This window comes from Thamnophis sirtalis, unplaced genomic scaffold (assembly GCF_051295495.1).
Source record: "Thamnophis sirtalis isolate CommonGarterSnake01/CBP01778 unplaced genomic scaffold, rThaSir2_p1.2 scaffold_11, whole genome shotgun sequence".
Taxonomy (NCBI): Eukaryota; Metazoa; Chordata; class Lepidosauria; order Squamata; family Natricidae; genus Thamnophis; species Thamnophis sirtalis.
In genome coordinates, this window is record NW_028261391.1 from 24,667,906 (window position 1) to 24,688,641 (window position 20,736).

The window sequence follows — 20,736 nt, forward strand, 5'->3', positions numbered from 1 at the left end:
TCACAGAGATCTAGGCAGCTCTCAGGGGGGGGGGGAGAATACCTTTTAAATATAAAAATGCTATAAAGGCAGAAGTAATAACCCTATGTTTATTTCAGTCAATATTACATCCTTTTGAAGCAGTCAAACAAGTAAAGACCTGATTTATGGGACAGGCAAGTGATAAGAGTCATAGAAACAAAGAGTATTGCTGGAACAAAGTTGTAAATACTCTTCCAAGGATTCATTTGGACATTTTTAGCATTTTCATCAGGAACAAATCAATGTAGGTCTTCAGACTTGTAACCTGAAGAAAAATCACACTGGTGTTTGATAGTGTTTCTCCCACTCAGACCAAAAATTGTGGCAGGTTCCTGTAAAACTTAAATTAGGTTTCAACTGTAGAATTCCATCCTTCCTTCTATGTAATTTGTTGCATATTCCCATTTTCTAGCTATGCTACAAAGAATAAGAGCTTGTGATTACCATATTTTTCGAAGTATAAGACGCACTGGAGTATAAGACCCACCAAGGTTTTGAAGAGGCTTTTTTTCTAAAAAAAAAGTAGGTAGGTAGATAAAGGTATAGAGAGGGAGAGAAAGAGAGAGAAATACAGTAGGTAGGTAGGGAAAGAGAGTAGTTAGGCAGATAAAGGGATAGAGAGTGAGAAAAATAGAAAGATAAATAGAAAAATACAGTAGGTAGGTAGAGAGAGAGAGGGTGTAGCTAGTAGGTAGAGGAATAGGGAGAGATAAATAGAAAGGGAGAGAAATACAGTAGATAGGTAGGGAGAGAGAGAGAGTAGGTAGGTAGGTAGATGTTTCCAGGTGTATTTATCCATGTGCTGGAGAAGGAAATCGCTGACAATCTGTAGCACCTAAGACTTGTTTTTGCTGGCACAGCACTTCAATGTAATTCTCATCAATCACTCTAACTAAAGAGCTTTCCGAAAGGGGAAAAAAGTTTTTGCACTCTGCAAACTTCCCCAAAACGGCCCGGTTTTCATGAAAACTGGTCTGTTTTTTTTAAAGGCATGAATAGCCTGGGGGGCAGGGGTTTGCAGAGAGCTCGTGGGGGCAGTGGGGGGCAAAACTGAGCAAAAAGTGGCCCGTTTTTCACGAAAATGGGCCCATTTTTTGTCAAAAAAATTGCATGTATAGCCTTATGGAGGCTTATAGAGTGCTGCTGGGGGCTGGGGGCAAAAATGGCCCATATTTTGCTCATTTCTGACCTCCCCAACCCCCAGGAGTCCTCTGAAAGCCTTTACAAGGGTACAAACACACACACACACACACACACACACACACACACACACACACACACACATGTTGTATTTGTGCTGATAAATAAATAAAGGGAGACTAGTATAGATCTATTTCAAGCTATTTAGCTCTCATCAGCTAGCCATACCCTTACTGGGAATCGAACCTGTGCTGTATTGCATCTTAGGCAGATGTGTTAACCACTAAGCCACAGAGCTCGACTCCTTATCAGCCAAGCCAGGGTGAAAGGTATCTATTTAGATTTTACAACCCCCGGTATGCCCAAATATGGGAGGAAGATCACTACTTCCATTCTCTGTCCTTCGGCTCATCACAAGAGACCATCCAGACAGAAACCCAATACCCAATCACTATGGCTTGGCTGATAAGGAGTCGAGCTCTGTGGCTTAGTGTTTAACACATCTGCCTAAGACGCAATACAGCACAGGTTCGATTCCCAGTAAGGGTATGGCTAGCTGATGAGAGCTAAATAGTTTGAAATAGATCTATACTAGTCTCCCTTTATTTATTTATCAGCACAAATACAACAAATGTAACAAAAAGGCAACGGTAAAAATATTGGGTTTTTGTCTGGATGGTCTCTTGTGACGAGCCGAAGGACAGAGAATGGAAGTAGTGATTTTCCTCCCATATCTGGGCATACCGTGGGTTGTAAAATCTCTCTCTCTCTCTCTCTCTCTCTCTCTATATATATATATATATATATATATATATATATATATATGTATATGTATATGTATATGTATATGTATATGTATATGTATATGTATATGTATATGTATATGTATATGTATATGTATATGTATATGTATATGTATATGTATATGTATATGTATATGTATATGTATATGTATATGTATATGTGTGTGTATGTGTATATATATATATATGTGTGTGTGTGTGTGTGTGTGTGTGTGTGTGTGTGTGTTTTATTTGTGCTGGTAAATAAATAAAGGGAGACTCAGCACAAATAAAAAAACACAAATATAACAAAGGCAACAGTAAAAATATTGGGTTTCTGTCGTGATGGACTCTTGTGACAAGCCGAATGACAGATGATGGAAGCTGTTAGTTTCCTCCCATAATTGGGGCTTACCAGGGGTTGTAAAAAATCTAATATATATATATATATATATATATATATATATATATATATATATATATATATATATATATATGTGTGTGTGTGTGTGTGTGTGTGTGTGTGTGTGTGTGTGTGTGTGTGTGTGTTTATTTGTGCTGATAAATAAATATATATATATATACATATACACACACACACACACACACACACACACACACACACACACACACACACACACATACATACATATATATATATATATATATATATATATATATATATATATATATCAAGAGTGGAAAGTGTTTTGCTTGTGAATAAATTTAGTGGTAGGATTCAAACTTTTTTAATACCAGTTCTGTGGGTGTGGCTTTGTGGGTCTGGCAGGGGAAGGATACTGCAAAATCCACATTCCCTCCCCACTGCACCCCACTAACCTGCCTTCCAGCTTCGTTCTCCTGTTCAGGGCAACAAAAGTAGATTAGCTGGGAGACTGGGCGGCAGCGGGAGTGGGGCCAGACTAGTAGTTTTCTGAACTAGTTAAAATTTCCACTACTGGTTCTCCAGAATCTGTCAGAACTGGCTGAATACCACCTTTATGTCCAAACAATTTCCCATCTTCTCTCCAAGCCCTTTTTTCCACTTGCTGAGCAGCACTGCAGTATGTCCATGTGAGAAATATGTGGAAAGAAAAGTTGAATGAAGACTATAAGTTACCACCAGGGAAAATGAAAGATGTTTCTTTAAATTAAATTGCTCCACATAGATGCTGGGGTTTTTTTTCCTGGATTTTTTCATTACACGATTACTCATAAAATTTGTCAGAGTTATAAAAGCAACATCTCTCTTTCTCTCTCTCTTTCTTCTCTTCCCTCCCTCCCTCCCTCCTTTCTTGCTTTATGCTCCAAGGAGAGAGCAGAAAGGTAAAAAGGAAGAACAATGAAAGAGCATGGTTAACAACAGAAAGAAAAAAACAGATCTCCCAAATATATCTGGTGATTCTTGCCTAATTATGGTCTTGCACATAATTCCATAATTAGAAATTGTCAGCTCACCTGTGCAAATGAGACAGGAAATGTGACTGGATAAGTTAATTCTACTTTACTGTAAGGCTACATTAACAGAATCTTGCAAGTCTGAAGGTCCAACACCCCACCACTCCTTTTACCTGTGCAGGTACTTCCTAAATTTCTTTCTCTGATTGTTAATCCATCGGGGGCTCCTCCCCCACTTCTCTGATTGTTTCCTAGGCCAGCAGTCCCCAACATAGTGGCTGAGCCCAGTGTAGGAGATGCATGTGAGCCAGTGTAGCCGAGCCCGGTGTAGGAGAGGCATGTGAATGGCAGGTGCACTTCCACATGCACAGTTCCATGCACGAAGCTCCACTCATGCAAGCAGAGGGTACTTGTGCAGGCATGAGTGGAGCTCTGCACATGTGCACATCAGAGGTGGGTTGCTCCCGGTTCAGCCCGGATCGGGCAAACCAGTAGTAGTGGTGGCCAGATGTTCCACCTACCTGCCTGGCGCTTCTGTGCAGAAGCATTACATGCATGCAGGAGTGCACCCAAACTGGTAGTAAAAAAAATTGGCAGCCCACCATTGGTGCACATGCTTGCCCACCATTTGCATGTGTAGAGCTTCACACATGAATTTCTATTTCTCCCATGGCCGAGTTTCAAATAGGCTGCCCCCTGGTAGTAGGCCACAGCCCATGGGTTGGGGACCCTGTCCTACAGAGTATCTCTTCCCTTATCCCCCAAGGATATACATTACAGGAATTGTACCATAGAGCCATTGCATGGGTAGTTTTAGATTTCCATTCTGTTCAACAAGATTCACTCCCTTACAAAGGCTCCTACTGCTCCAGACATTTTTATAACCTGCAACATTGACCACTTTCTGCCAGAAATCTAATTAGCAAGCCTGAAGTCAAAATCTCCCTTTGTATCCAATCTGGTGTTTGAGCATTTTATCTCAGTTGGTGTATATCCTGAATAGATTTTAGATGGAGGCTCCAAGCTGTAGACATGACTACAAAGGTATATTAGAAAGATAATAAAGTGCAAAAGAATCCTTCAATGTTTACAGCTGGTACTTCTTTTGCATTAAATAGCAGCCCATACACTGCGCTATATATCAATCTGTCTAGGACAGTAATAGCACTAAGGCTTATATACTGCTTCATAGTGCTTTATAGCATTCTGTAAATAGTTTCAGATATCAGCATGTTGCCCTCAACAATCTGGGTCCTCATTTTACTAAACTTGAAAGGATGGACGGCTGCATCAACCTTGATCCAGTCAGGATCAAATTTGTGGTTGTGGGAAGAGTCAGCTTACAATACAGCTTCCTAACCACTGCACCACCACAGCTCAATAACATTTCAAAACTTCATATATAGTATGTGTTAGATTTCAATGTAATGCGATTGCATACTGTTGCTCTTTAATTTCACTGTAAAAATAGGACAAGCTGAATATATTGACATATAGTAGAAATACACCAAAGGGAGGAGTAGCGGGATAGAAGAAAGAGGGGTAGAGAGGGTGGGAGAGAGGATTGGAGGGAGGGTGAGAAGGAAGGGAGGGAGTGGACTGGGAGAGAGGAGTGGTAGAGGGAGAGGGGAAGTAGGGTAGAGGGGAATGATGGAGGGAAGGTGGAAAGTTGGAGGGGGGCGAAAGAAAGAGGTGTATGGAGGGTCGAAGAGGTATATTGGGTTTCTATTTTGGGGGGTATTGTTGACAAGAGGAATTGCTGTGTTTATTGTTTAATGTTGTATGGCCCCGGTTATGCACAGTATATATGTGACTGTATGAAAATGGAAAATGGAAAATAAAAACACATTTTACAGAAAACATTTCAAAACTTCTTCAGCATTTGGATTACTGATTTCATTGGTGAACCTAGGTACACTTTTCAGACTTTTACATACATTTTCACTTGGAATGCTTTCCTACACTGACCAGAAAGACAAAATAGATCCATGTATTGGTGGTGCAGGTCATCATAATGAAGGCACTCAGTACAGAAAAAAGTAGTGATGATTATTTTTTCTTCTGAAATAAAAGCACATTTGTTGATTTCCTGTAGCATGGAAATCCGACTATTTGTGTGTGTGTGTGTGTGTGTGTGTGTACATATATATATATATATATATATATATATATATATATATGTGTGTGTGTGTGTGTGTGTGTGTGTGTGTGTGTGTGTGTGTGTGTGTGTGTGTGTGTGTTATATTACAACCCATGGTATGCCCAAATATGGGAGGAAGCATACTGATGAGAGCTAAATGGCTTGAAATTATTTATCAGCACAAATGTAACACACACACACACACACACACACACACACACACACACACACACACGTGTGTGTATTATAGAAATTAATATCTTCTATAAGCTAAGATTGTGTGTAGTCAGGAGTAGATTGTGTGGTTTTTCTTCCCAGAAAAGTGTGTATCAGATTGTCACCTTGATCTCTTTAAGCTGATTCTCTCTATTCCTGTCTTTAGAAATAATAAAACTTTCTGCACTTTCAACAGCCTGGGTAATGAAAAAAGAAAATGAAAAGGAATTCATCTTTCACATATTTTTTTTCTATTGCAAATATATTTTGTATATTTTTCTACTGCAGAGATATGGTAGTCGTTGATTTGCAGCCATAATTATTTCAAACCCAAAATTATAGTCATAAGTCATTATGATCGTAAGTCAAGGCATCACATGACCCGATTAAAAATTACATTTTTTGCAACAGTCATTAAGCAAATGTGAAGCAAACCTGGGGGCATTTATTGCCCCATTTATTACTGGAATACAGAAGTAAAAATCAAAATTGACAAAAAATGTTGCAAATCACAGATCATGTTACTGTGGGATGCTGCAAACACCCATAAAAGTGAACTGGTTGTCAAACACCTGTGACCACAGGGGTGTGAATCAAGTCATAAGTAGTTCTGGAAAAGTCTGCCATCACTTCAAATGGCCATTAAGAGCTGTGGTGGCACAGTATTTAGAATGCAGTACTGCAGGCTACTTCTGCTGCCAACAGTTTGGCAGTTCGAATCTCACTGGCTCAAGATTGACTCAGCCTTCCCAAGATTGCTAAAATGAGGATCCAGATTGTTGCGGGCAATATGCTGACTCTGTAAACCACTTAGAGAGGGCTGTAAAGCACTGTAAAGCAGTATATGTCTAAGTACTATTGCTATTGCACAACTGGTCATAAGTTGAAAAATATCTGGCTGTAGCTATGTGGCCCAGTTCATTTACATGGTATGTATGTATGTATGTATGTATGTATGTATGTATGTATGTATGTATGTATTTATGGTGTCACAACCCCTGGTATGCCCAAATAGCTGATAAAGGAAGAGAGCCTGTGGCTTAGTGGCTAATATAAGTGCCTGACATGTAATACAGCCCAGGTTCGATTCCCAGTAAGGGTATGGCTAGCTGGTGAGAGCTAAATAGCTTGAAATAGATCTATACCAGTCTCCCTTTATTTATTTATCAGCACAAATGCAACACACACACACACACACACACACACACACACACACAGCCTTTAGTTTATAAAATTATACACTTCAATCCAATCAATTTATCAGCATAATCACTGATTAATTATTATTATTTGATACATCCCAAATGAGCAAATGATATTAATGGATAGAGACGTTATTTGTCTAGGAAGATAATTATTTCATTATGAAGTTCTGGTAACTTTGCACTGTTTTCAAGATACCAGCATATAGCTCTGGTATCCTCTGGAGATCTTCTATTCAAGTATTAACCAGGGCTAATTCTGCCTAACTTCCAAACTTAGACAACATTGGACAGGCGCTGATACCTTCAAGGACAAAATTGTCTTAATGGTTAAAACGTAAAAAGGAATAGTGAGTTTTGTGCAATTGTGTGGGAAACAGAAGGAGTCAATACATGATAAATAAATTCTGTTTCACACATTCAGAATAAGAACTGTGAATAAGAATAAATAAGAAGCATATATTATTATACCATCAATGAAATCTAAAGCCTTTAAAAGGTATTCTCAACACGCAGCAGTGAAAATAATGAGATGTATTTGGATTGTTGACAACTCTTTTTTGCTTGTGGAAGCAACATTAAATAATAACCATTTTTCTCATTTCAGCGTTCAGGCGGTGCCTTAGCTATTCCTCTGTGTGCATTTCAAGGAACTGTCTCTCTTCAAGCTCCCACAGGAAAAACCCTCTCTTTATCTACATATGAGGTAAGCTCAGAAGGACAAAAAATCACTCCCACATCCAAGAAAATTGAAGTGTATCGTTCCAAGAGTGTGGGCCATGAGCCAAATCCCGAGGATTCTCCAACCACATTTACTGACACCAATGTGAAGATTCACTTAGAGGTGCTTGAAATTTGTGACAATGAAGAAGCCATGGACACTGTTTCCATCATTAGTAATATTAGCCAATCCTCTGCCCAGGTCCGCTCTCCATCCTTACGTTATTCTCGGAAAGAAAATAGATTTGTCTCATGTGATTTAGGAGAAACAGCATCTTATTCACTCTTTATACCGTCAAGCAATCCCAACAGTGATCTTAACATATCTATTCCTGACACTGTCGAAGCTCACAGGCAGAATAGTAAAAAACAGCACTTGGAAAAAGAGGGTTATCAAGAAGAAATACAAATGTTAAACAAAGCATACAGGAAAAGAGAAGAAGATGGGCTTGGCAACTGAAACGGAGGAAAAAAGGGCTGTGAATAATTTGTACCCTCATTTTTAAAGTTTGCTTCGACCCTCAACCATTTATCCATGAAATTTGCAGAAACAATTGAATAACTTTAATGCATTCACAACAGAATGCATTAATTACATACTTTGTCCAAAAGCTGTTTAAGCCGTACTGCTATATATGTACTAGGGAAGGGCAGATTTCCTTCTCTGTCTTCTGAAGAATTACTACTGGAAGTTTGCTTGATGAGGTAGTTTAAATCTCTACTTTTAACGTCAGTTTTGCTGCGCTAGCAATGGAGCCAAAAGTGAGGCCTTTGAGGGATATGTAAGGGAGGCTGCGAATCCTGGATTAAAAATTGGGGTTAAAGGATTGCAGCCTCCCAGCCAACAATCTCAGGGGGACAGTCTTCTTTAAAAAAAAAAAGAGCTGATTTCTAGCTTTATTGAGGCAAAATGAATTTAGCCTCAATCTTATGATTACATTGTAATATTTTTGATAAAATGATAAAGATGGTTTTGACTTCCCACCTGGCCTACAGCTTGGCATTCTTTAATGGTATGATAGCCAATTACTAACCAGACCTGACTCTGCTTGGTTTCCAAACCCAAACCACCAGATGCAACACTAGTCAGTCTATTTCTTTCACCAGAAAGGAAATTGCTATCATCTTTCAGTATATTTAGCCAACCAAATGATAGTACATTTGTGAACAGTGTTAAGTGTAGAGATTAATGCAAAATGGCCACTTGTTTACAGAAAGAACTTTTTGGTTATTTTAACCCAATGATCTTATTATCCTCCTGGAGTTGTGATTAATGACCATTGAAAAGAGTCCCCTTTTGCTTTCAAGAAGGCATGTAACTTGCTTATTTCACTAATATAGTATACTAGCTGATAACCTGGCATTGCCCGGGTATTTATTTATAAGGGGGAAATGTCTGGGCTAAACGTAATTTCTAACGTTGGATTTTCCCCCTGATCAGAGGAAGCCCCCTTGTAGAGTTCTGTGAAGCCGTTACCATGGCAATTCCACTGCGCTGCACAGTAGAAGCCATTTTATGGCAGTTCAGTGGAAGCCATTTTAAGGGATAACAGGCTGTATCTTACAAAAAAAAAATACCCCGAGGGGTGTCTTACCCCCACAGTATTTTTTCCCCGAGAGTAAGTCATCTGTGTACCAAGTTTGGTTGAAATTGATTAGGCGTTCCAGAGTTATGCTGGAACACACACACACACACACACACACAGTCATTTATAGATAGATAGATAGATAGATAGATAGATAGATAGATAGATAGATAGATAGATAGATAGATAGATAGATAGATAGGAAAGGCTTTTTCCCATAGAGCATACACAAATATTATGGAAGGAAAGCCACTAGCTCCATCAGGAACTAGGTCTGCTATGAAGGCTATGAATATACAGAATGCTATCTACTGCTTTCATCAGAATGTGGTTAGGGCTAGATGAAATCTGGAAAGCTCATAATACTTTTTCTCCTATTCAAGCCAATGAGAGAGAAGTAATATAAAGAAACCAGTTCCATCTCTCATTTTGACCTCAAAAAGCCAGTTGGGTCTCATACCTAGAATAACAAAAATAATTTCCCTCCCTTTCCATTGGATTTACACAACTTATGCATAGTTTTAAATATTGAAACCACTTCTAACTTGAATAGGACAGAAAGAAAGAGAGAGAGTGTGTGTTTCCCAATTTAATACTTTTACCATTTGTTTTAATTTTTAATACTGGCCTAACTCCATGTGGATATAAAAGTGGAAATGGTCCAATGGTTTCCAATGGAATGTTATTACACACACAAACATGCTGTGTGTGTTTGTACAAAGATACACAAAATTACCTGCACTTTTTAATTCTTGTATTCAGTTTTTAATTTCATAAAACTGAGATATGTCTCTCATATTTTGAAATAATTGCTCTGTGCTGCATAAAGTCTTGTAGCTTGCTTTAGCACTGACAGTTTTATCCCAGTATTTGCTGAGACACAAATTGAGTGCCAGTAGAATTACTGCAAAAGTTGCAGTAATTAACCAATGTAATCCATTTTTCATCTTTAATAAACATTCTACCCAAGAACATGACTTTATCTTGCTCTGCTTTTTAGTGATTTATATGTGATTGACCATCTTTCAATCATTAATTTTTCTGTGGAACACAGCTAACTTTGTCTTTGATGTATTCATTTACACATCCATTTTTCTCATTGCTTTCTTTCTTGCCATTGTATACCATTCAGGTTTTCTGCAAACATTGCATTGTGTATGTACAAAAGTGCAGACATGCTGAAATCCATAAGCAAATTACCTCTAATGAACACAAGCATACATTTGTCTATCAATATATTACACAACTATAAGATCATCACATGTCCTGGTTTTATTCCCTTCTCAATGTTAAAACATTTGTCAAATGCTTAACTTTCTTGTCACTCGTTCTTTACTTCCACCATATAACACTTTTACCATATTCAACAACTTATATTCAACTCCATATCTCTGCAAAATATTTCACAAGCCAAGCCTGTTCAATTTATGGCTCCTTTAAATCAATAAGCATATAAACAATGGAAGTCAGTTTTTCAAATCTCACAACAGTCTCAAAAGTTAGAAAAAAGCATGGTTCCAGAAAGGAACATCAATAAAGTGGGGGTAATAATATTACCGTAATATTTGTTCCAAAATGTATTATAGGAAGTAATTCTTCATCTTTCTTGAACTGTATGAAACTAGTGTGAAATCCAGAGACATTCTCAACAAATTGAATTTAGATGAGCACATTTGATGCTTACTGAAAACTTGGAATTCCTTCAAGTGACCTATTTCCACAGGGATCAACAGTGCATAGATTTCAGAGGAGCCATCATACACATACAGGGATTAAGTCATTCTTAAAATGTCCATATTTTTGTGAGGTTGATAGGAGAGATGCTGATATTTTACTGCTCTTGTTTACCAGTTCTATTTTTAATCTGAATTGAAATCATCAGTCTGTTAGTTAAGATGATTAATTTATCTTTTCACCTTTCCTTGATTTTTATTAACTTCAAAGAGAATTTTTCAATTAGGGCATTTTGAACTTTTCAAATTATTGATTCAGAACTCCCGTCGTGATGTGTTTTGAAGTCATTGAAACTGCAAACCACAAATGTGGAGAACATTTTGAATTTTTGCAGACTGAAATGAAAATTCTATCTTAAAGTCTCCAAATCTTCACTGTTCAGTACTGACAGCCTTATGTCCTGTTTTCTATTAATTTCTTGAGACTATAATGACTGTACACAGAAATGTAATCATACTTCCAAGAATTTGTTATTGGTAGTTGTGCATTCATCTTGCATTTGGTAAAACCAGCTCAGAACTCAACCTTTGTAAGGTAATGTACTGTGGGCTGAAAGCATTGTTACCCAGACTATAGATGGCATTCTGTTCGGTGGCCAACTGTATTCTGTTTCATTTCAGTAAAAAAATGAAATAATTGGATATCATTTTTCCATTAAGAGTTATTTGCATTATATTAAAATTTAATTATCTCTTCCAATTGTTTGTTTATTAGAGAACATTAGAAATAGAATTGCTTATCATTTTTAGAAAACCAGATAGATTTAAAATTTTAAATCCTTTTAAAGCTCTAATGAGTTATTTCATCCTTTTCTTCTCTGATTTTTCCATCCCTCTGACCTTTAATAAACTTCAGAACATAGTGTTTGACATTTCTGAGCAGAAGAAAGGTTGTCAAAAAGATCTTTTTGAAGGTGATTTGAAAGAAATGTAATCCAACCAAACTGCATGTGGGATTGGAAAAAAAATATGGACACTGAATTACCTGAACAGCAGTAATTTTAGGCTATTGAACAATATATTTTACATCACATTGAAATTTGGGAGGTTTGATGTTCGAAACATTTACTTCTTCCTCTCCTTTCACATCTCAATTTCTATTTAATTGGACTATAATCTAGAACATCAGTCCTTGGCTAGGAAGTGTAGTGGCTCAGTGGCTTAATGACACTAGAGGTAGTCTCTGTTCCCACGGTTCAAGTTGTAATAGATAAGAGAGAAGAATCATGTTGCTCAGTGCCTCAGGCAACATTTTTTTAAATCAAGCTTTGTTAGATAGTTTCACAAGTAAACATATGGAGTAATAGATTCGGTTCAAGTCCTAGCACTGCCTGGCAAGATGAGCTCCCATCACTCACCTCAACATCTGTCCACCTAGCAGTTCAAAAGCATGTTCAATGAGAGTAGATAAATAGGTACCACCAGTGGGCAGATGAGTTGATGCTCCATGCAGGCAGGCAGATTCTTTCCAGCTCTGAACCTTCTTGGTTGCAATGCCAATTTGTGAGGCAGCTCCAGGGAAAGGAGGGGGCTTTGTATGATGCTGCAGGAAGAGCAGCTTGTCATTTTTTCTTGTGCAAAGTTTCAAGTTTAATTTAATTTATAGGCCACCCAATCCCGGAGGACAAAGCCAGGTTGTCTTCCTGTGACATAGCTTGAGAAACATGTGAGCGTGCCCTACAACAGAGCTGGTAAATTGGCAGCCAAACAATTACTCTGGAATTGCATTGTGGTCTCTTGGCTAATGTAACAATTATTATTATAGTTTGGCATTTTTCCATGCCAAACTGCTTATTAATAATAATAATAATAATAATAATAATAATAAGCAGTTTGGCATGGAAAAATGCACCACTGTATCCATAAAAAGAGGCAAAATCACTGCATGTGAGGGAATTGAAATGCCCAATGGTCAACTAATTAAATGCAACGAAAATGAATCCTACAAATACTTAGGCATTCTGCAGCTGGATAACATCAAGCATGGAGAAGTAAAAACTATTGTCAGGCGAGAGTACACCAACAGAGTTAAGAAAATTTTGAAATCTAAATTGAATGGTGGAAATACAATCAAGGCCATAAATACCTGGGCAATACCAGTTATAAGATACACAGCTGGTATAGTTAACTGGACACAAGCTGATTTGGACATTTTGGACCGAAAAACCAGGAAACTAATGACAATGCACTACAGTTTACATCCACATGGTGATACTGATAGACTCTACCTGCCCCGAAAATCAGGTGGCAGAGGATTATTACAAGTGAAGCAAACAGTTGAAGAAGAAAAACATGCACTGGCTGATTATTTAAAAGAAAGTCAAGAACATCTATTAATTGAAGTAAAGAACAAAAACTACTGAAGGCCCAACAGACGAAACAAGAATACAGAAAACATGTGATAAAATCAAGAATGGAGAGTTGGCAGAACAAAGCACTGCATGGCCAATTTCTGGAAAAAATAAAAGATAAAGTGGACAGTGAACAAACTTGGTTATGGTTAACAACAGGTACAAGAAAGAAACAGAGTCACTAATCCTGGCTGCGCAAGAACAAGCTATCCGCACAAATGCCATTAAGGCCAAAATTGAAAAATCCTCTGATGATGCCAAATGCAGACTTTGCAAAGAAGCTGATGAAACTGTTGATCACATATTCAGCTGCTGTAAAAAAATCACGCAGACTGATTATAAATTGCGGCACAATTCAGTAGCACAAATGATCCATTGGAATTTGTGCAAAAATTATAATATTAAAACAGCAACAAACTGGTGGGAACATCAGCCTGAAAAAGTCACCGAAAATCAGATGGTCAAGATCTTGTGGGATTTCCGTATACAAACCGACAAAATACTGGCGCATAATACACCAGACATCACACTGGTTGAGAAAAATAAGGTCACAATCATAGACATCGCAATACCAGGTGATAGCAGGGTCGCTGAGAAGGAACATGAAAAAATCGCAAAATACCAGGACTTAAAAATTGAAATTCAATGACTATGGCACAAACCAGCAGTGGTAATTCCAGTGGTAATTGGCACACTGGGTGCTATTCCAAAAGCACTGGAATTACATTTAAAACAGTTAAAAATTGACAAAAATCACCATCAGTCAAATGCAAAAAGCCGCACTGATTGGATCTGCACGCATATTACGAAAATACGTTACAACGTCCTAGGCCCCTGGGTGGGGCCCGACTAGTAACCAATGCCAAATCCGGCGAAACAACTGGCCGCTGTGATACAATTGTATAATAATAAAAGGCCTGGACTGTTCTTAAATCCATCTTCATTGTCAGCAAGGGGCAGCAAATCTATTACTCCATATGTTTACTTGTGAAACTACCTAACAAAGCTTGATTTAAAAAAATGTTGCCTGAGGCACTGAGCAACATGATTCTTCTCTCTTTTCTATTACAACGATTTCTTTGCTTTTATTATTTCCATGTGTAGAAGATAATTGGACTGACTTCAATGTTGGCAATAGGATGTGAGGTCTGGATCAATTATGGCCATTAATTTATTTTAGGGAATTTAGGGTATGCTTGACAGCACACACAACTCTGTCATTCCTGCATATGTTGTTTGAAATTATAGCCTATTGTATTTAATGATTAAGTACTAGATGCAGCATTCTCACAAATATTTTAACAAATAAAGTGTGCTGAAATGATCAGCTTTTTTGGGGGGGGGGAGGAAAACGTGTATGTCAAACCAAAACAGTGTGAATGATAGTGTATTCAATCTAATTTAATAGGGTTTTCTTCCACATAAATACATGTTGAGGATTAGACCACAAATACATTAACTGAGAATTGTGTGTAGCTTGCACCTAGTCCTAGTATAATATGGAGTATTAGTTTAAAAACATTAAGTAGGCCTTCAAGGCAGTTGACAACAAAATACATATATAACAGGAACATTATAATTAAAAGATAAAACTAGCACCAGTTAAAAAATATTCACAGTATCTGTTATTGTTTGTTTCGTGCTTTGAAGAATATTTCAAGAATATGTCTATTAGTCTTCTAAATCAGTAATTAATCCCTAAGTGTAAATTACTCCAATGTCTCTAATAGCTTGTGTTGTTGTGCTAATGGATTGTTTCCAAGGATTCATAGCATTTAGTAGACTAATGAATATAGTGAACATAGTATTACTGCAGAGTGATAAGTGGCTGTAAGCTTTTTGTTTCCTTGCCATATCATTTCTTATGTTTGACAATGCTCTGAGGGCAAAGAGTAAATGAGTAAGTCACATTTTTCAATTTTCATTTTCAACCCCATTTAGCAATGCCTTATCCATCCGTTCTTAACACGCTCATCTTAGTACTTATGTGAATCCTGTCTACTTTGGAAGAGCATAACAAGAAACTGTGTGTAACAAAACTCCTGTTAGTAAGTGTGAATAAGCCATTAAAAAAAGAATTTTCTTCACACTTGACATAATCTAAGATACAACACTTTTTAATGGAATTGCTCACAGATGCAGCACCAGAAGAGAGATGATCTTTACCTGTATCTGTGTATGCCAACATTTGCGGTTAGATCATCATAATTATCATCATATCATCCTGTTCCTCCTTCTATTTCTACATAATATACATATGTAGTTAAACCAGAGGTGGATTCGTTTTTCAAGCCAGTTGATAATCCTAAACTAATGGAGAAATGCAAATGTTAGATATTAACGTTACTAATAATGACAATACTGTGTTACCTTCAAATACATAATTAACTTTTGCAAAAAGCATTGAATGCACACTAACAACCACATAACCATAATATGCCTAAAATTCAATTGCATTTCAAATTCAGGCACTACATTTCATGGTTTGCTACCTTAGATACTTGACTGCAAAACCAATGGGTCATTGTACTTTCAAAATGAGGTCTCATATTATTACTAACGCCCTTTTCTGAATAATCAGCACCCGCAGTGTCCCTAATCGATTAAAAGGGATTAAGAAAATGAACATTGCTATTGAAATTTAATTTCATTCCTGTAGCTACTTTGTCATATCAATGCAATCCAACATTTGAGGTTAAAGCAGCTTTTAATAAAAATCCCCACATGTCTTTGTGGTAATTATCTTGATAAAGACCAAAATATAATTCAAATCTGAGGCTTTGACCATGGTGAAATCCATGACCCGTCAAAAGCGCGGACGGCAAAAGCGCGATCGACAAAATCGCGCCTTTGACGTCATCACAGCGCGACGAAAAAGATCGAAAAATTCAAATAAAAATTAATAAAAATTAAATTAAAGCAAGCCGATTCACATAAAGGTAAGGGTTAGGTTTAGGGTTAGGTTAAGGGTTAGGGTTAGATTTAGAGCGTTAGCATTAGCGTTAGCGTTAGGTTAAGGGTTAGCGTTAGGTTTTTCGTTACTTTAATGGTTAGGTTTAGGGTAGGTTTAGGGTTAGGTTAAGAGTTAGGTTTAGGGTTAGGTTTAGGGTTAGGTTTGGGGGGCTTAGGGTAAGGTTTTCGCTTTATTTTTACATTTTTCGAACTTTTTTGTCGCGCTGTGATGACGTCACAGCGCGCTTTTGTCGAGCGCGATTTTGTCCTACGCGCTTTTGTGGTGGAACCGGTGAAATCATTCCCTAGCTTGGATAACATTTACTATCATGGACCTCGGGAAGGTGGAAGGATTGATTAGCATGGCCCACCCTACACAATTGAGGAATCAATGGAAATTTTATGGATTTTCCAATATCCTAGCAAGTAGTTCTGCTCAGATGCTTGATTTGGTTCCTTTTTACTATTGGATTCTGATGTATTTCTTGGTTTACTGGGGAGCTCTAGGAGATATAGTGGCAGAAACAATGCTGGGAACATCCGAGGAAATTGACTAACTGTAAATGTGACAAAACGTAAAAAAAAGTCATGTTTGAGCCTACCCTATTGGGCAAAGACAGCAAAATGACATTATTGCAATGCCATTATTGACATTATTAAGGTCACTCTGACATTACTATCTAGTGCTATCTGGTGGGCCTCTTACAGTCACTTGAATCATATTAAGGAAAAATAGACAAGCCATTTCGTGGTCACTGTGATACATTTGCACTTTTTTTGTGATCTTAGTCACTCAAATTCACCAGAATCTTGACTCCTCATGGGCAGGATGAAATGGTAATAGGATAGTGACTTGCAGTTATCTAGGATTCATTCCAGCTTGTGTATATGCTTTTTGGCATGTACTCTGTTCTCTATAGTTCTCAGCTCATATGGGTGGCTGGGAAATTTCTGAATACTTATATTTCAATTTCCAACGTCTCTTTAGGAGAAACATTGTGCCAGGTGCCTTTAAGGAATCATTGGTCTGCCTCTTTCTGTAAAGATTTCTCTGGATCCATGTTTTTAGAATTTCTGCTTTCTTTCCCACATTCTGTTTTACGGGAAGAGTGTTGAGAGGATTATCTGAAACTAATACTTGTATCACCTGTAAGGGGTGAATATTCGATACAAGAGCTGTAGTGGCATAGAGGTTAGAATGCAGTACTGCTATTTCTGCTGACTGCCTCCAATTTGGCAGTGCGAATCTCACCAAGCTCAAGACTGACTCAGCCTTTCATCCTTCCAAGGTGGTAAAATGAGGACCCAGATTGTTGGAGGCAATAGGATGATTCTGTAAACTCTGTGAAGCGGTATATGTCTAGGTTCTATTGCTAGTGCTACTTTCTCAGAGAATGAATCCAATAGGTGGAATTGCGGAGAGGGGGAGGGAAGACAAGTCCAGTTTGATAAAGGTTCCTTTGTAGATTCATGTGAGGTATTTTTCTTGTTACATTTAATATATACATGGCCCTGCTGTGAAATATTCAGTTTAGGGTGGGTTATTATCAGGGTGTTGATGAATACTCAGCCACACATCACCGCCCCTTGTAGGCCAGAGATGCCACAGAATTCCTGAACCTATTGTGGTGGTTATGACCTGAACGAGGCAAAGCTTTTACCCTAAAAATAAGCAGTTGCCATTTTCCAAACATTATCTGATTCTTTGTTCAATATAAATCAGAGAGTGGCACTATCCTTGAGGCATCCCCAACCTCCACTCCGTGGACCGTTATTGGTCCACGGACTGCCAGCAATCGGGCTACACAAACTAGCAAAGCTCCATCCGCGGGATACAGGCAGAACATGAAACCGCGCCCTCTCTGGTCTGTGGAAAAACTTCTGTCCACAGAACTGGTCCCTAGTGCTCAAAACACTGGGAGCCATTGATCTACAATACAGGTGTCTAAGAAGTGACTCTTGCAAGAATAGGCACAGTTGACCTACGTGGAATGACCTAGTAGCTCATTCCCTTGTTACCACTAGGAATGATTAATGAGCTGTGCTCCATGTGGGGCAATCCTTGAATACTAGCTTACTGTATTAATACTGTAATTGATGCAGAATGCAGTTACTCATATGCTGATGAATAAAAGCCACTTCAGCCATGTGACACACGTATTGCAGCCATTATGCTGGCTTCCAATAGGCTGCAACACAGCTTTGCACCTAGGTATTTGAAGGATCATGTTCTCGACACAGAAGCCATCCATTACACTTAGCTGGATTTGTTTGCAATTACTATATTAGAGGTCAGATCATGAGGACTCCAGAGGTGGAATTTTCTGTGAAGGCACCCAACCTATGGACTACCCTTAACAATGGAGTGTAGAGTGGCACCAACTTGAAATTTTTCAGTAGTTAAAACTGAGCTAGTCTGCATGATCTTTGAGAGGTAGTGTCATTTGATAAAGGTGGGTTCCTTTGATTATAATATTTGAAATGGATATTGTTTTGTTATTCTGTTATTTATTCTGATTTTAATATATGTTGTTTTATAGCTCTGTTGTGTTTTATCTCTGTAAATCACTACGAGACATAAAATTTAGCAGTACGTTAATTTAATAAATAATCAAATAATCACAGATCAGTGTCAAGCCATTTCATTCAATGACTGGGATGGAAATGGTGGTGGTGTGGAAGTACCCTCTAAATTTTTCCAGAGGCCTACATTGATCTTCTTGTAGAATGCCCCATCTACTGGTGATATGAATACTTCCAAATCTCTCTCATATAAAATGATAATGTACGTCCTTTCTAAAAAAAATGTCCTGACTTGCAAATGTCCTGAGACAAAATCCAGAAGTGTGGCCCTCTGGTACTTGTTGACCTTCAGTAATCTTGGATATGTCTATGGCTGACGTGAAGGCCATAAACTGCTGAGACCATCCAATCAGCTGGAAATAAATGGAAGCCCCAAGGGCAGGCTTTTCAAAACCACCCCAGCAATAGAATTCAGCAGGTCAGACAGTGCTCTTAATGTACAGCAGCAAGGGTGAAACATTAGCAACAATCCCATGGGTGAGATTCTACTGGTTTGGGCGAACCGGTAGCTTCAACCATCAACTGGGAGCGAACCGGTTTGCTTTGATGATGAAGTGGGATCCCGCCCTTGCGCTTAACTCACCTATATCTTGTCAGCTGAGTCATGCGGCAAAGCAGATGGCTGCGCTTCAGCTGTTTTCCTCACCAGCAGTAATGCAGAAGGTACTTTTTCTTAAAACAGCGTGCATGCGCAATCACCAAACCAGTTGTTAAACCGGTCAGATCCCACCACTGAACAATCCCAAATGTTCCCCAAGACTCAGCATCAATCTGAGAACCTCATGTGAAGTTATTCACTGGGCAAAACCTAGAAGTTTCCAATCTTACTTCTAAGTGAATTCTGCTGCGGGAACCATATTACATTTCAAAACAACTTCAAGGGGTGCTTGAAGTATAATGAAACATCCCTCTAATGCTTTGTGTAAGTCTGGCAAGAACCTTTTATGAGAACATACATAAATTTGCGGATCTTATACATACAAAGACTTCTTTTATTTTATGCACCCATAATGGCTTTCATTTTATGCTGGAAAATCAGAATGTGGAGATGAATCCCCAAATCCTATAGGAAATGAATGAGTTCAGGTGGCAAGATTTCTTTTTTAGTTGTTCCTACATTGTTCCCCTCATGAAAAAAGCTTAGATCACTGAAATAATTTAATACAGTCATAGCAAACAGCAGAGCAAAAACTAGACTATTCCTATTCATGGTTATTATTTGCAAAACTGTAATTTCCTGTTCCTAAATGAGGCTGATGGGTGCTGTGAAAAGAAAAACTGGTAAACAGCATGATGAGAAGCTGCAAGAAGCAAAATATGACTTTAATCTGGATAAGTTAGAATTTTAAGTTCTTCCAACTTTCTCTATTTCACATGGATTTTGGTGGGAAGTTAATAGGAAGCAGCAGCAGAAAAACAAACAAGTAAGATTAGAAATAGAAGACAGAAATGTCTGGATTTCTCTAAAATTCTTTGGGTAAGAATTAATAGCAAGTGTATAAAATATTTTAAGTCCTCAATTCTAAATTATTTCTAAATTATTATACTTCTTTTAAATATGTTTATATTGTGTGAAGATTAGATCTGCAAAGATCCTTCAAAAATTTCTTCTAGATGTAGTTCCTAAAAATCTTTATTGTTATTGCTGTTTTAGTAGCAGGCATATACATAATAAACATTAGCTGCCCAGAATCACTTGGCTGAATTAGGCAGCTATAGAAATTGAATGAATAAATAAGTACTTTAAGGATAACATATTCTAGACAGCTGAATGGTACTGCAGGGACCTTTGACTTTTTCTGATACCTGTTATTATTCCGCATCCTTAATTTCCTTTGGGGAATTGGGGGCTCTACTACATCAGTCAGCAACAGGGAAGTAGCTACACGAAATGGTAGGAAAATAAATTCTT

General features: G+C 37.9%; 1 protein-coding gene across 1 annotated transcript in view; it reads left to right on the plus strand.

Annotated features, from left to right (window-relative positions):
- GPR149 (G protein-coupled receptor 149) overlaps positions 1-9,306 on the plus strand; it is a 39,886-nt gene extending 30,580 nt beyond the window's left edge. The window contains exon 4 of the mRNA XM_014053034.2: positions 7,507-9,306. Coding sequence (XP_013908509.2) covers positions 7,507-8,079 — 573 coding nt within the window. The 3' untranslated portion in view covers positions 8,080-9,306. The remainder of the gene's footprint in view (positions 1-7,506) is intronic.
- The last annotated feature ends 11,430 nt before the right edge of the window (positions 9,307-20,736 follow it).